The sequence below is a fragment of the Gymnodraco acuticeps genome, unplaced genomic scaffold (assembly GCF_902827175.1).
Source record: "Gymnodraco acuticeps unplaced genomic scaffold, fGymAcu1.1, whole genome shotgun sequence".
In the NCBI taxonomy this organism is placed as follows: Eukaryota; Metazoa; Chordata; class Actinopteri; order Perciformes; family Bathydraconidae; genus Gymnodraco; species Gymnodraco acuticeps.
Window position 1 is genome coordinate 428,899 of NW_022992231.1, and position 13,530 is coordinate 442,428.

At 43.8% G+C, this 13,530-nt stretch overlaps 1 protein-coding gene and 1 long non-coding RNA gene across 2 annotated transcripts; one reads left to right on the forward strand and one right to left on the reverse strand.

The window, feature by feature from the left end:
* Nucleotides 1–3,255: 3,255 nt before the first annotated feature.
* On the forward strand, nt 3,256–11,165 carry LOC117539827. Its single transcript, XM_034206164.1, has 4 exons — nt 3,256–3,542; nt 9,480–9,746; nt 9,984–10,095; nt 11,138–11,165. Exons 1-4 carry the CDS (start codon nt 3,326–3,328, stop codon nt 11,163–11,165), a joined length of 624 nt encoding a protein of 207 aa, XP_034062055.1. The 5' UTR covers nt 3,256–3,325.
* A 684-nt stretch (nt 11,166–11,849) lies between these two features.
* LOC117539824 lies at nt 11,850–12,891 on the reverse strand. The gene is made up of 2 exons (XR_004568076.1): nt 12,731–12,891; nt 11,850–12,629 (listed from the first exon to the last, which is right to left on the reverse strand). It is a non-coding gene; the product is annotated as an uncharacterized LOC117539824 (long non-coding RNA).
* Nucleotides 12,892–13,530: the final 639 nt, after the last annotated feature.

Below are 13,530 nucleotides of genomic sequence, written 5' to 3' on the forward strand. Positions count from 1 at the left end.
TTTGCCTGGTGTCCCATAATGAAAGTTGTGGCTTTACCTTGTGAATTATCCGGCCGCTTGTTTGTATGTTTGTATTTAGAATAAACTCAGTGCTTTGGCTAACGACGATTCAGTCTCCTTCATTGAACTGAACATTGAAAGACAGAAGTTTTCATCACAGATTGGCGTCGCGAACATCGTACCAAGAAATCTTCAGACTGGTAAGTGTGATTTCAAATCTATATTTGGATATTGCCTTACCAACTCTGTGATTGACGGTATCAAAATTACCTGTGAAACTGAGCGGATGCAATTTTTTTGGTCTCTCTACTCTTTCTGTCCTGGCCGATTTTTCCTGTGATTGCTGCTGGGGCAAGTGCCTACAGAAGCAAGCACAGCTCATGTAGAAAACAATAAGAATATTTGGGGCTAATAAATAACCTCGGAATATCGACTTTTACCGATTTCCTCTGTGTGTGGTTCCTGGAATTAAATTACTAGACAATTACACACGGCAAATATTCGGAGAGACCTTAAGGAGAGCATCAGCAAGGTGGAACTTCTGTTCAAAAACAATGTGAGGATTTGTAATTGAAACGAATCGCCGAATTCTGGAGATTTCAACGCTTTAACTCAAATCAATCCACCTCGGATTTTCAGCTCAGGCTGCATGAGGGAGGGCGAATTTCCCCCTCCCCCCTGTGGTGAATGGCACACGAGGGAAATAGAGCACAGGGTGGTATTTTGCTAATCACACCATTAAGTTTTAGAACTAAATAAAACAATTATTAATGGGAAGGGTGATACCAGAATATTACATCACACTGTGTTTCATAAATTGATGGATTATTGAATTTGGCTGTTGTTTAAAAAAAGAGTACTGAATTAATTAAAAATCTCTGCTCTCGGTCGGTACGAGCGGCACCGCCAAATTAGCATAGTGGTTTGATTGAGAATAAAGTAGTTATTACTCTTCAACAGATTACAAGTAAATATGGCTGAGAAGAGCCCATATTGAACAGATATTTCAGTGCTCCCGTTGAGGCCTCCTAATTCGGATTAAATTAAACTGGATGGATTTTGGCCAGGGCGCTGAGTTTGTTGCGAGTACATGTTTGTTTGTCTAATTGTTTCTATATTGGTTTGTCTACCCGCCGTCTTGTGCATGTTTTGTAACAACTAACAACGAATCAGTCCATAGCCAGGGTAAAATGAACTAAACTTTAGTTATCTCACCAAAAGTAAATGACTTGAGGAAAAAAAATAAAATAATGTAAAGCAAAATTATACATTGTAATATAAAGGTGCTGCAAAAGGAAAATAAATAGCAAAAGAGTGTTTTTATATCCTGCATCTGTTTTACAACCGAGACCCTCAGAGGCATCACTGTTCATAACTACCGGCCTGAGGAAATCAGGGTTGAAAAAAAATCTGTCTGCTCAACTAGGTCAATGTTGTATTATTTGTTTCATTTATTCTTAATCTATGTATTGTATGGTAATGATGAATAAAAAATAAATAAAAAACGTAATGTATTGAACACATTCCGAAACAAAGCAGATAAGCAGAATAGACTCAGACATAATTGTGATTGGAACCTTTTGCACTGTTGCTGCAAAATGAAAACTTTGTTGATTGTCTATTCCAACTGGCCACTGGAATCAGATAATTAATATAAGTTGAAGTTCAATTACAGTTTTAAATATAGTTTAACATTCTTTATTAAACTGTTTCAAATTATTTCCAGTACAATTGGTCTACAGACATTACTACAATTATAATAGTTGTTAAACTACTGAGCTTATGAACAATAGAGTAAAGGTCGCTGGTTAAGCCAGGATCAATATATTTGTTGAGGTTTTTATTGTGTACATAATAAATGGGTTTAAATGAATTGAGCAATTTTTAAAGGAGTATAATGTTGCAATCTCTTTGTGATAAGTAATTGCAGTTCCAAGATAGATGTTGTTTTCCCTGGGCCTCTCCTTGACAGGCCCACACAATAAATCATGAGACTTCCAAATCTGAACAGACAGAAATCAGTATCACAAATCCATGAAGGGGTTCTAATGGGCCCAATTTAAATACCATAAAGAGAGTATTCACCCAGCTGTTTTGATTTCTTAAATGTTTTAGTCTAGTTTCCTTCGAGTTCAGTCTAAGCTATAATTGTTTCTCATAAAAATACGCACCGCTGGTTTTAAACCTTGAGCAGAGAAGCTGCACACACACACACACACACCACACACACACACACACACACACACACACACCACACACACACACACACACACACACACACACACACACACACACACACACACACACACCACACACACACACACACACACACACACACACACACACACACACACACACACACACACACACACACACACACTTTGGATGAGGAGTTGCCTTATTCACTTTTTGCCTTCTTTAGAGTTATTAGTAATTCAAGATTAATTATTGAATTAAATATGCTACATAAGATAAAATACTGAAGCTTTGACTTGATCATTTCGGTCACAACATTAGACCTTGCTACATCTAATAGAAATATATAAATGCATTTATTTGAATTGTGTAGCAGTCAGTTTATAATTTTGGCAGCACTGTTGAGCATTTTGAAAATGTATTTTCATGCCTCTGTGCAAGGCTTAGTCTTTCTATCTGTATAGCCACTGTTGTTAAGTAACTAAGTCCATAAACTCAACAAGTACTATACTTGGGCACAATTTTGAGATACTGGTACTTTATTTGAGTATTTAAATGTTTTGCTACTTTATTCTTCTACTCCACTACAGTTCAGAGGTACATGGTGTACTTCTACTCCACTACATGTATTTAATACTTTTTTAGTTACTTTCAGATCTGGATGAATGATGTGAAATATAATCAAGTGTTGAATCAGACTTTAGTTCCACCTGGAGTAAATCCACAAGCTACCCTGCAGTATACAAACGTTAGCCAGAAACATTTTCAGTTCGCTTCAAGCTCTGCCGCTCCGACAGGGAGCTCTGCTCTGAACACACCGTTCTAACAGTTGTTTACCAGCGGTCTAGTCTGTGCCACAGTCACTCCGGACTACACAGCTAATATTAACGAACACATCCGTAGGCAGTAATGTACCTGAACGCGTTCATATTTTGGGCGAACGTGAACCGAACGTACTGTATTTCCGCTAGATCAGGGATCACCAACTACATTTGTCCAAGGGCCAAAATGTATCCAATAGCTTGGTTTCACGTGACGTCACACCGCTGCGTTCCTTTGGCGCGAAATTCCATTGGAGGTCAGGAAGTAATTTTCTACAGAGGATCTAGCTGCTGTTACCATTGTGAAAATGCCGGTGTGTTGTGTAGTTTACGGTTGTTCCAATCGATCCGGCCGAGAGAAAAACAAGAGGTTTTACCGAGTGCCGAAGGTTGTCGTCCATAAAGCTGAGCAATTTAAGAAGCTAACCGAAAAACGCCGGAAAAAATGGCTTTCAAACCTACATCTGCGGTCGGGAGGAGCAGAGTCGTCTAATGCACGGGTCTGCAGCGACCACTTCATCAGAGGTATTAGCTAACTTGGTTTTTGTGGCTTTGTTTAGGTATTATTGGGTTGTGGTTAAATGCGTATTTACTTAGTAATACCAGTGCTTGAATTGGAATGAAAAAGGTGCCAGTACTCTAAAATCAGCAACTTTTTCAAGTCAATTTTATATATACAGCCCACAAACAAGAATTTGGCTACTATAATGCTGGTGGGTTTGTCTCTTTACTACTGTATATTTTAGAAAGGTTCACTGTACTTAACATTTTTTATGATAGGCAGCGGATATGGCTAAAGCTTAGTAAGGTCAATATTAACTGAAAATATAGCAATCAAAGTCTAGATCTTCTGCTGAAGACACATGAAGCAGAGACCTTTCAGGTGAGAGCCCCTCTGGTGGTGTTCAACATTAATGACAAGGAAACAAAGCTCTGGTCAGAAGCATTTTTTATAAAAAGCTTTAACAAAATTAAGTATTTCTGTACATTTTGAATGCAATCTAACTTTCCAACTCAGAAAACGAAAAAACGAAAAAGTGCCAAAAGTCTTCTCACATGGCTGAGCTGCTTTGCAATATACTTCACCACTGAAGAATACAAATATGTATAAAGTAAACTATGATGCAATCTAACTTTCCAACTCAGAAAAATGATAAAGAGCATGAACAAAGAACATGTAAAAACAAATGCAAAATTTGCACAATCTAAAATGAGAAACTGTAACTGCAAGTAACAAAGTCTGAGCCATGGTAAAGAGTTACATTGAACACCAAGCTGATCAGATAACTCCCTGGTTGGTCTGAAGTCCTTCTATCTCCAGGATCTGTACAAATCGGCACATTATGCCAAAAGTCTTCTCACTGGGTGAGCTGCTTTGCAATATACTTCACATTGTTAGAAAAGGCTCCAGAAGGCCTTGGGGACATCAGTATCAGGGGCTGGAGCTGGACATTACATTACATTACATTGCATTTAGCTGACGCTTTTGTCCAAAGCGACTTACAATAAGTACATTCGACCAGGAAGACACAACCTTGAAGAAAACAGAATCATATAAGTATATCAGGTTTCATAGAGCCAAACATTTCAAGTGCTACTCAACTAGCTTTAGGTAATCCAGTCCTTTATTAGTATAAAAGTGCTTCGTTAATCGTTCTAACGCTCGAAGTGGAGTCGAAAGAGATGAGTTTTCAGTTTGCGCCGGAAGATGTGCAAGCTATCTGCCGTCCTGATGTCAATGGGGAGCTCATTCCACCATCTTGGAGCCAGGATAGCAAACCCACGTGTTTTCGCCGATGGGAACTTGGGTCCCCCTCGCAGCGAGGGCGCAACGAGTCGTTTGGCTGATGCAGAGTGTAGTGCACGCGCTGGGGTGTACGGTTTAACCATGTCCTGGATGTAGGAAGGGCCAGATCCATTCGCAGCACGGTAAGCAAGTACCAGTGTCTTGAAGTGGATTCTAGCAGTTACCGGAAGCCAGTGAAGGGAGCGGAGGAGCGGAGTGGTGTGGGAGAATTTAGGAAGGTTGAAAACCAGACGAGCCGCTGCATTCTGGATGAGCTGCAGAGGTCGGATGGCACATGCAGGTAGACCAGCCAGGAGGGAGTTGCAGTAGTCTAGGCGTGAGATGACGAGAGCCTGGACCAGAACCTGCGTCGCTTTCTGGGTCAGCTGGGGACGTATCTTCCTGATGTTGTAAAGCGTGTATCTGCAGCAGCGGGTTGTAGCAGCGATGTTTGCAGTGAAGGACAGGTTGTTATCTAGGGTCACACCCAGATTCCTTGCAGTCTGAGTCGGGGAAACAACTGAGGTGCCGATGTTGATTGTCAGGTCAAGAGTTGGACAATCTTTTCCCGGGAGGAAGAGCAGCTCAGTCTTGTCAAGGTTGAGTTTGAGGTGGTGAGCAGACATCCACTGAGAGATGTCAGCTAGACAAGCAGAGATGCGTGCGACGACCTGGGTCTCTGAGCGGGGAAAGGACAGAATTAATTGGGTGTCGTCAGCGTAGCAGTGGTAAGAAAAACCATGCGGGCTAATGACTGATCCGAGCGAGTTTGTGTACAAGGAGAAGAGGAGGGGACCAAGAACAGAGCCCTGAGGGACCCCCGTAGTTAATTGACAAGGGTCGGACTCAGACCCTCTCCAAGTCACCCTGTAGGTACGGTCTTTCAGGTATGAGGTGAGGAGGGAAAGTGCAGAGCCAGAAACTCCAAGTTTTTGGAGAGTGCGAAGGAGGATCTGATGATTCACCGTGTCGAATGCAGCAGACAGGTCCAACAGGATGATGACAGAGGAGAGGGATGCAGTTTTGGCAGTGTGCAGTTCCTCCGTGACAGCAATGAGAGCAGTTTTCTGTGGAGTGACCTGCCTTGAAACCAGACTGGTGCGGATCCAGAAGGTTGTTCTGATTGAGATAACAGGAGAGTTGTTTAAAGACAGCGCGTTCAAGTGATTTAGACAGGAACGGGAGGAGAGAGACAGGCCTGTAGTTTATAACATCAGACGGGTTGAGAGTGGGTTTCTTTAGGAGAGGGTTTACTCTTGCCTCCTTGAGACTGTTTGGAAAGTGACCAGAAGTTAGAGAAGTGTTGATGAAATGGGTGAGAAACGGTAGAATATCAGGAGCGATAGTCTGAAGGAGGTTTGAAGGGATAGGGTCCAGAGGACAGGTGGTAGGGCGGGCAGAGGTAATGAGGGTAAGAACCTCACTTGGAGAGAGAGGGGAAAAGGAGGTTAGTGTGTTGGTGGAAGGAAGGTCTGGTGACCCAGCGGTGAGTAAAGGTGAGTCAGAAAAAGAAGAGCGAATATCATTAACCTTTTTTTCAAAGTGGGTAACAAAGTCGCTTGACAGAAGTGAGGAGGGGGGAGGAGCTTTTGGAGGGTCCAAGAGGGTGGAGAAGATGGAAAATAGTTTTTTAGGATTGGAATAGGAAGATTGGATCTTATCTTGAAAGAAAGTGCTTTTTGCCTGAGAGATGGAAGCAGAGAAAGAGGAGAGGAGAGCTTGATAGGTTAGGAGGTCGTCACGGTGTTTGGATTTCCACCATTTCCGCTCTGCTGCGGACAGGCTCTTTCATCAGCACTTCTCCTTCCCTTTGCCAGCCAGGACCTCACATACTGTTCCGGATTGAACTGTCCTAGTGATGGTCCATTACATTTAATGAAAACCAGGCTGGACAGTCGGCTGACAGAGAGAGCATTCCTTTTTGCAGTAAGGATATCGTTCATGCAGCTGAATGCCCGCTCACACTCACTAGTGGAGACAGCGATGGTTCGGACTGCTTTCAGTAGAGGCTCCATGGCAGCAGGTGTACGGGATGCCCTGGTTTCCTTGTATTCGCGAAAGCCCTGAACAGTCTCTCTTCTGTCCACTTTCAGCACTTCGCACAAACGTAGCACCTCTACGTCCCCATACTGTACGTCTAACTCCTCTTCAGGCCAACTTCCAGGATGGATAACTTTCATGTCCTGGATTAGCTGATTGTCCCGGGCCTCCCGGCCATGTAATGGGATTTCTCTTGTGCTGACATGAGAGGAGGTTGTGGAAGTCATTCTGTGTCTCCGATTCTCTACCATACTGCGGAAAAACTGACCTGCATGAATCTGTACAAGCCTGCCATTCTCACGCAGGGCAACACCCTTGAAGGACTTCTCAGCTAGAGCTGTATGAACTGTAGTCATGTGTGGGCCAGGCATGGTGACCATGGATTCAAAAACTCGTATTTATCGAGTTAAGAGCCTATCTGCTGTAGGCAGTGTCATCTCTCTTTTTTGGAGTTGCCGAGAGAGGTCGCTGAGCTCTGTGAGCGCATCGTACATCAGTCCCAGATTGCTGACAAACGTTGCAGATGTGAGCACATCATCCAGGCCCTTGTACTTTGCTCTGTCTCTGGAATCCCTGCTCGTGTCGTTTGCAGCATTTGTGAAGTGATCATGAAGCACTCGGTAGTTTTCCCAGACTGCTCTGACGCTCCTTTCACTTGAAGCCACCCAGCGGATGGACAAAACACGCCCTATCACCAGGAGACGCTGTCCGACTGCTTGCGCACACTGCGCTAACTGCCTCTGATTTTTGGGGGAGGCATGGAACAAGGAATAGAGTTTGTCAAAAAAGATCTGGAAATGATTGAGCCCTGAGACCTCCTTGACCACATCCCCAACTGCCAGCTCTAGACGATGATTGGAGCAGTGCCACACAAACAGGCTTGGGAATTTACTACACAACTGGGTAGCAACGCCTGTTCTCTTCCCTAGCATGACTGAAGCCCCATCACATGCAAAAGAAACGAAACACTGACCTAAAAAGTCCTCGTTAAAATCTCTTCCAAGACACTCCATTAACGCCTTTGTGATGTCATCAGCCGTTGTTCCATCCAACTCGATCAGCTCCCAAAAAAACGTTTCGGGCTCAGCATCAGCTAATGCTGAGCGGAGACACACAACAAGCACCGTTTTACCACTAATAGTGGTAGATTCATCGACCAAAACACAGAGTTTTCTTTGGTTTTCTGTAATGTCTTTTGCCATTTTTTTCTTCAGCTCATGAGCTATGTGGTCGATGATTTCGCCACAGGTTTTATTGGAGTGCAAAACCCTGCCCACGTTCAGCCCATTCAGTTTCTGTACATTCAAATCAATTGGCATGTCTGTGAATGGCCGGCTATGTTTGCCAATTTTATATGCCGTTCGAAAAACTCTGATAGTGGTGTCTAATTCAGATTTATGCATAGACTGCACTTGATGTTGAATAGTTTCACGTGAAGCAGATGTAAGGATGTCAGCAGCTTTTACATGGGCTTGTGATTCTTTATGTTCTTTGATTTTTTTTCTCAGGCTAGCTTGTTGTTTGCCCTTGTCAACACCGAAATGAGACACTGCACACTCACCCCATTCAGTTGACAGTTTCAGTCCTTGTCCAGTGTGTATTCCCAAAGATTTGACATCTCTGCATATCCGACATCCTAGCTTCTTATCTTTAAGAAGGAGCCATGCATTGGTCTTGCAAAAATATTGCACCTTGTCCGTTGTCCAGCAGTCAGGTGCATCGCTTTGCCCGGTGTTGGTGGTGGCAGTTGAGCCAGCAGCAGCTAACTTTAGAGGCTCTGGAGGAGGCGGCGGAGCTAATGCTAATGCACTAGAACTTGGAGCAGGAGGATCAACCAAAGAAAGCTCCCCATCAGACACAATTTCCAACACAGGCACAGCATTCTCTGTATTTGAAGTTTCTTCCGGCGACAACCGCTGTCTTTTTGCACTTTTATTAATCCACTCTAACATTTTAGAAATGCTAATTTGTGACGTGACTTGCTTTCCTTCTCTCGGGGGCGTGCCTGCTCTGTTCTATCACTCTACATAGCCACCCACTGGGTGGGAGTTGCACTGCATAAACACAACACACGTGCATCTAGGTATGTAAATTGTAAAGCATTAAAACATGGTTTTACTAACAGTTTTCCGTATGTTGTTACTTCGGCATTATTATTATTATTATTTGAAACGTGTATTACTATTAAATCACGGTCAAATAGGTTAATTTTGACATAGTCGTTTCCACCACAGTATTTACATGGAGAAGATAAGCCCCGCCCCCTCTCCAGCACGTTCTGTTTGAATGACAGGAGTAAACAGCTGACAGCCGCTGTGAAACTCCAGCGGTTAGAGCGATGAGAATGTCCGTTCGGCACCTCATGACGCATCTACTGAGTACCGGGCGGCTGTATATATATATATATGGATGTATAATAAGAACGGCGGGAGAGTGTTGAGTACTGGCACGGTGCATGAGTACCGGAGTACCGCCAGCATGCCGGTACTGAGCAAGAAGTGCCGGTACTCCATGGGTCAGAACCAGAAGTGCCGGTACTGCGTACCGGTGAGTACCGGCCCAATTCCAGCACTGAGTAATACTGATCATGTTTAAGTTACCTGTAGTCTAATATGGACTTTGTTGGGACTTTTTAGGGTGCCCTAGCGCTTTGGGTGACGTTGAGTCGGTAGACTGGGCTCCCACTGTTAGCCTCGGTTACCACACAACAAGTAAGCCCAGATCAGAGGCATCTCTTCGACGAGAGCAGAGGATGGAGCTCAAGGAAGACCAACAAAGACAATCAGAATGTGCAGAGGCTTTGTTGGATCTCCTGCAGACAACCGAGAGCCCAGAACCGACGCAGCCCCCGTCTGACAGCCCACAACCAGAGGACACCAGTGGGATATTAAATGACCAACAAGGTAAATTAACCACCAGCATTATTATTAAATATTACAAATGTGATTGTCAGAAAATCAATGCTAACTTTGAATTAGGTTTAGAAAATAGAGCACTAATTTGAGAATCTGCAATAATTGGAACAGAGAACTTGCATGTCTGTAAAAAGGTTGTCAAAAAGATAACTTCACAAAAATTCACATTCATATTTGACTATTTTAAATAACTAATTATGCTTGCTACTGCTATATTGTATGCAGATGCAGGATGCCAGACTGATTTAACGATGGAGGACATCGAGAGGATGGAGGATGTTCTGAGACAGAACACAACAGAGCTGGGAGATCTTCGGACAAAGGCACTGGACACAAAGTTACATTACATTACATTACATTGCATTTAGCTGACGCTTTTGTCCAAAGCGACTTACAATAAGTACATTCGACCAGGAAGACACAACCTTGAAGAAAACAGAATCATATAAGTATATCAGGTTTCATAGAGCCAAACATTTCAAGTGCTACTCAACTGGCTTTAGGTAATCCAGTCCTTTATTAGTATAAAAGTGCTTCGTTAATCGTTCTAACGCTCGAAGTGGAGTCGAAAGAGATGAGTTTTCAGTTTGCGCCGGAAGATGTGTAAGCTATCTGCCGTCCTGATGTCAATGGGGAGCTCATTCCACCATCTTGGAGCCAGGATAGCAAACCCACGTGTTTTCGCCGATGGGAACTTGGGTCCCCCTCGCAGCGAGGGCGCAACGAGTCGTTTGGCTGATGCAGAGCGTAGTGCACGCGCTGGGGTGTACGGTTTAACCATGTCCTGGATGTAGGAAGGGCCAGATCCATTCGCAGCATGGTACGCAAGTACCAGTGTCTTGAAGTGGATTCTAGCAGTTACCGGAAGCCAGTGAAGGGAGCGGAGGAGCGGAGTGGTGTGGGAGAATTTAGGAAGGTTGAAAACCAGACGAGCCGCTGCATTCTGGATGAGCTGCAGAGGTCGGATGGCACATGCAGGTAGACCAGCCAGGAGGGAGTTGCAGTAGTCTAGGCGTGAGATGACGAGAGCCTGGACCAGAACCTGAGTCGCTTTCTGAGTCAGCTGGGGACGTATCTTCCTGATGTTGTAAAGCGTGTATCTGCAGCAACGGGTTGTAGCAGCGATGTTTGCAGTGAAGGACAGGTTGTTATCTAGGGTCACACCCAGATTCCTTCAACCAGGAGTCCTTTGAGAACAACGAAGAGAAAACAAAGTTTTACACCGGGCTCCCCAACTTCTTAGTTTTACTTCAGGTTTTTCAACTGTGCGAGCCCTATATCACCTGTGGCCCTATGTCTGTGCTCTCCAAATTTGAACAGTTCATTTTAGTTTTGCTGAGGCTGAGACTAAATCTCCCTCTGAAAGATTTGGCTTTCAGGTTCAACATCTCTCTCCACTGCTTCTAGAATTTGGCATAAGTTAATTGACATACTTCACGAGAGTACAGAATTTATAATTGAGTGGCCAGAGCGACATGTACTTCAAGCTACAATGCCAATGGGATTCAGACAGGCATTTGGATGTAGAGTTGCTGTGATTGTTGACTGTTTTGAAGTTTTTATTGAGAGGCCCTCTAATTTACTAGCTAGAGCACAAACATGGTCCAACTACAAGCATCACCATACTGTTAAATTTCTGATTGGTGTTGCTCCCCAAGGCTATGTTACCTACATATCTTGTGCCTGGGGAGGAAGAGTTAGTGATAAACAGATCACAATACAGAGTGGGCTCCTAAAAAACCTGTTACCTGGAGATATTGTCCTAGCAGACCGTGGGTTCGATATTGCCGATAGTACTGCTTCACTAAAGATGCCTGCATTCACCAGGGGGAAAAGTCAGCTGTCAGCATACGAGGTGGAAGAGACAAGAAAAATAGCTAATGTGCGTATTCATGTTGAAAGAGTCATAGGATTAGTCAGATTCTGCAAAGCAGGGCTGTGCCCATAGAGCACATGCTAACAAAACCAGGTGAGGCACTAGCATTAATTGACAAGATTGGGTTATTTGCTGTGCCTTGTCTAATCTGTCAGTGTCTGTCGTCCCATTGGAGTAAAGTCATGGAGCTGTAGTCTTGTAAATAAGAAACCATGTATTATTCAGTATCATTTAATCTTTTCAGTAAACATCTTTTTGTGTTCAAACATCTTGTGTTCAAGTCTTTTCAGTAAACATCTTTTTGTGTTGAAAATTGTGTAGCCCTACTCAATATACAACTTTCATCTACATTCAGGCTTAATTCATTCAACAATATTCTAGAGATGACCATTGGTCTGGTGACGCTCCCATGTATGGCCATTGAGGGTTATTGTAAATGTAAATAAGAAACCATGTATTATTCAGTCTTAGTATCATTTAATCTTTTCAGTAAACATCTTTTTTACAATAGCAATATATCACACAGCCCTACTTCCTCTAGTGAGTGTGGTCAGTGAATATGAAGGTGCTGTAATGCAGGTTAAAGAGCTGCCACTGTGCAAATGTTACGTTCCCTTGTAAATATAGGGGTACAAAGGGAAGTAGCGACACACAACATAACCGGCCGAGAGGAAACTGATCTCTGACGCCATAAAGTGGTCTTTTAATTAACACAATGAAAAAGGGCTCACCAGCCAACTTGTCAAACAAAGCTTAAGATAAGGGGAGAGCGACCTTCCTCATGTCCTATATGGAGGCGCTGATTGGAGATTGGGAGCACCTGGGGAGATCAGAGGGAGAGAGAAAAAGACACCCACACACACCCAAACACCAGCACCCACTACGGCACGTAATAATAATGCAACAAGGAGAGAACCACAACTTCCGGGACCAGGACAGACCACAGGTGCTGGTAATCACGCCTTCTCTCCCTCCTGATCATCTTGCAACTGAAACTGAAAAATGGAACAGCAGACAGGGAGAGGAGGCTTGATAGTTATGCACTAACATGTTCTTGTGGAAAAAAATGAGCACACCAACTCTTTATGACTTTTACCTTTCCCCTTGTAAGTTGCTGTCCCAACACTTCAGAGAGAACACATAGTCTGAAGAAACGCTCAACTCTGGGAATGATGTTGTCCCACAGGTCCACATCACGCACAATTCTCTCTACAAAGATGTCATTTTTAGTCCAGACAACAAAGTCGCAGTAGTCAACATCAACGAGGTGGAGCCGAGCCTGTATTTGATGGTAGTAGGCATGTCTCCTGTCCAGCTTCACAGTGCTCCCATCGTTGACGAGACAGAAGCCCTGTTCTCCAGCACACAGGCGAAGATTGGCCTCCTCTTGTTTGCTGTGTGGGCACTAAAAGTTCAATGAAAAGAAAAGTAATATATTGTACTGTAAATAAGTGTCTGCAGCTCAAAATGTATTGGGAGAGGATCCCCAGACTCAGGATCACGTCACAATCCTATACTTACCCGCTTTACTGTAGCACAATACTGAACAAATAACTTACCTTTATCTCACAGATACCAGTTCCATGGCAGGTGCACGTGACACCCTCCGTCGCTCCCATGTATGGGACACACACACACACACACACACACACACACACACACACACACACACACACACACACACACACACACACACACACACACACACACACACACACACACACACACACCACAACACACACACACACACACACACACACACACACACACACACACACACACACACACACACACACACACACACACACACACACACCACACACACACACACACACACACACACACACACACCACACACACACACACACACACACCACACACACCACACACACACAC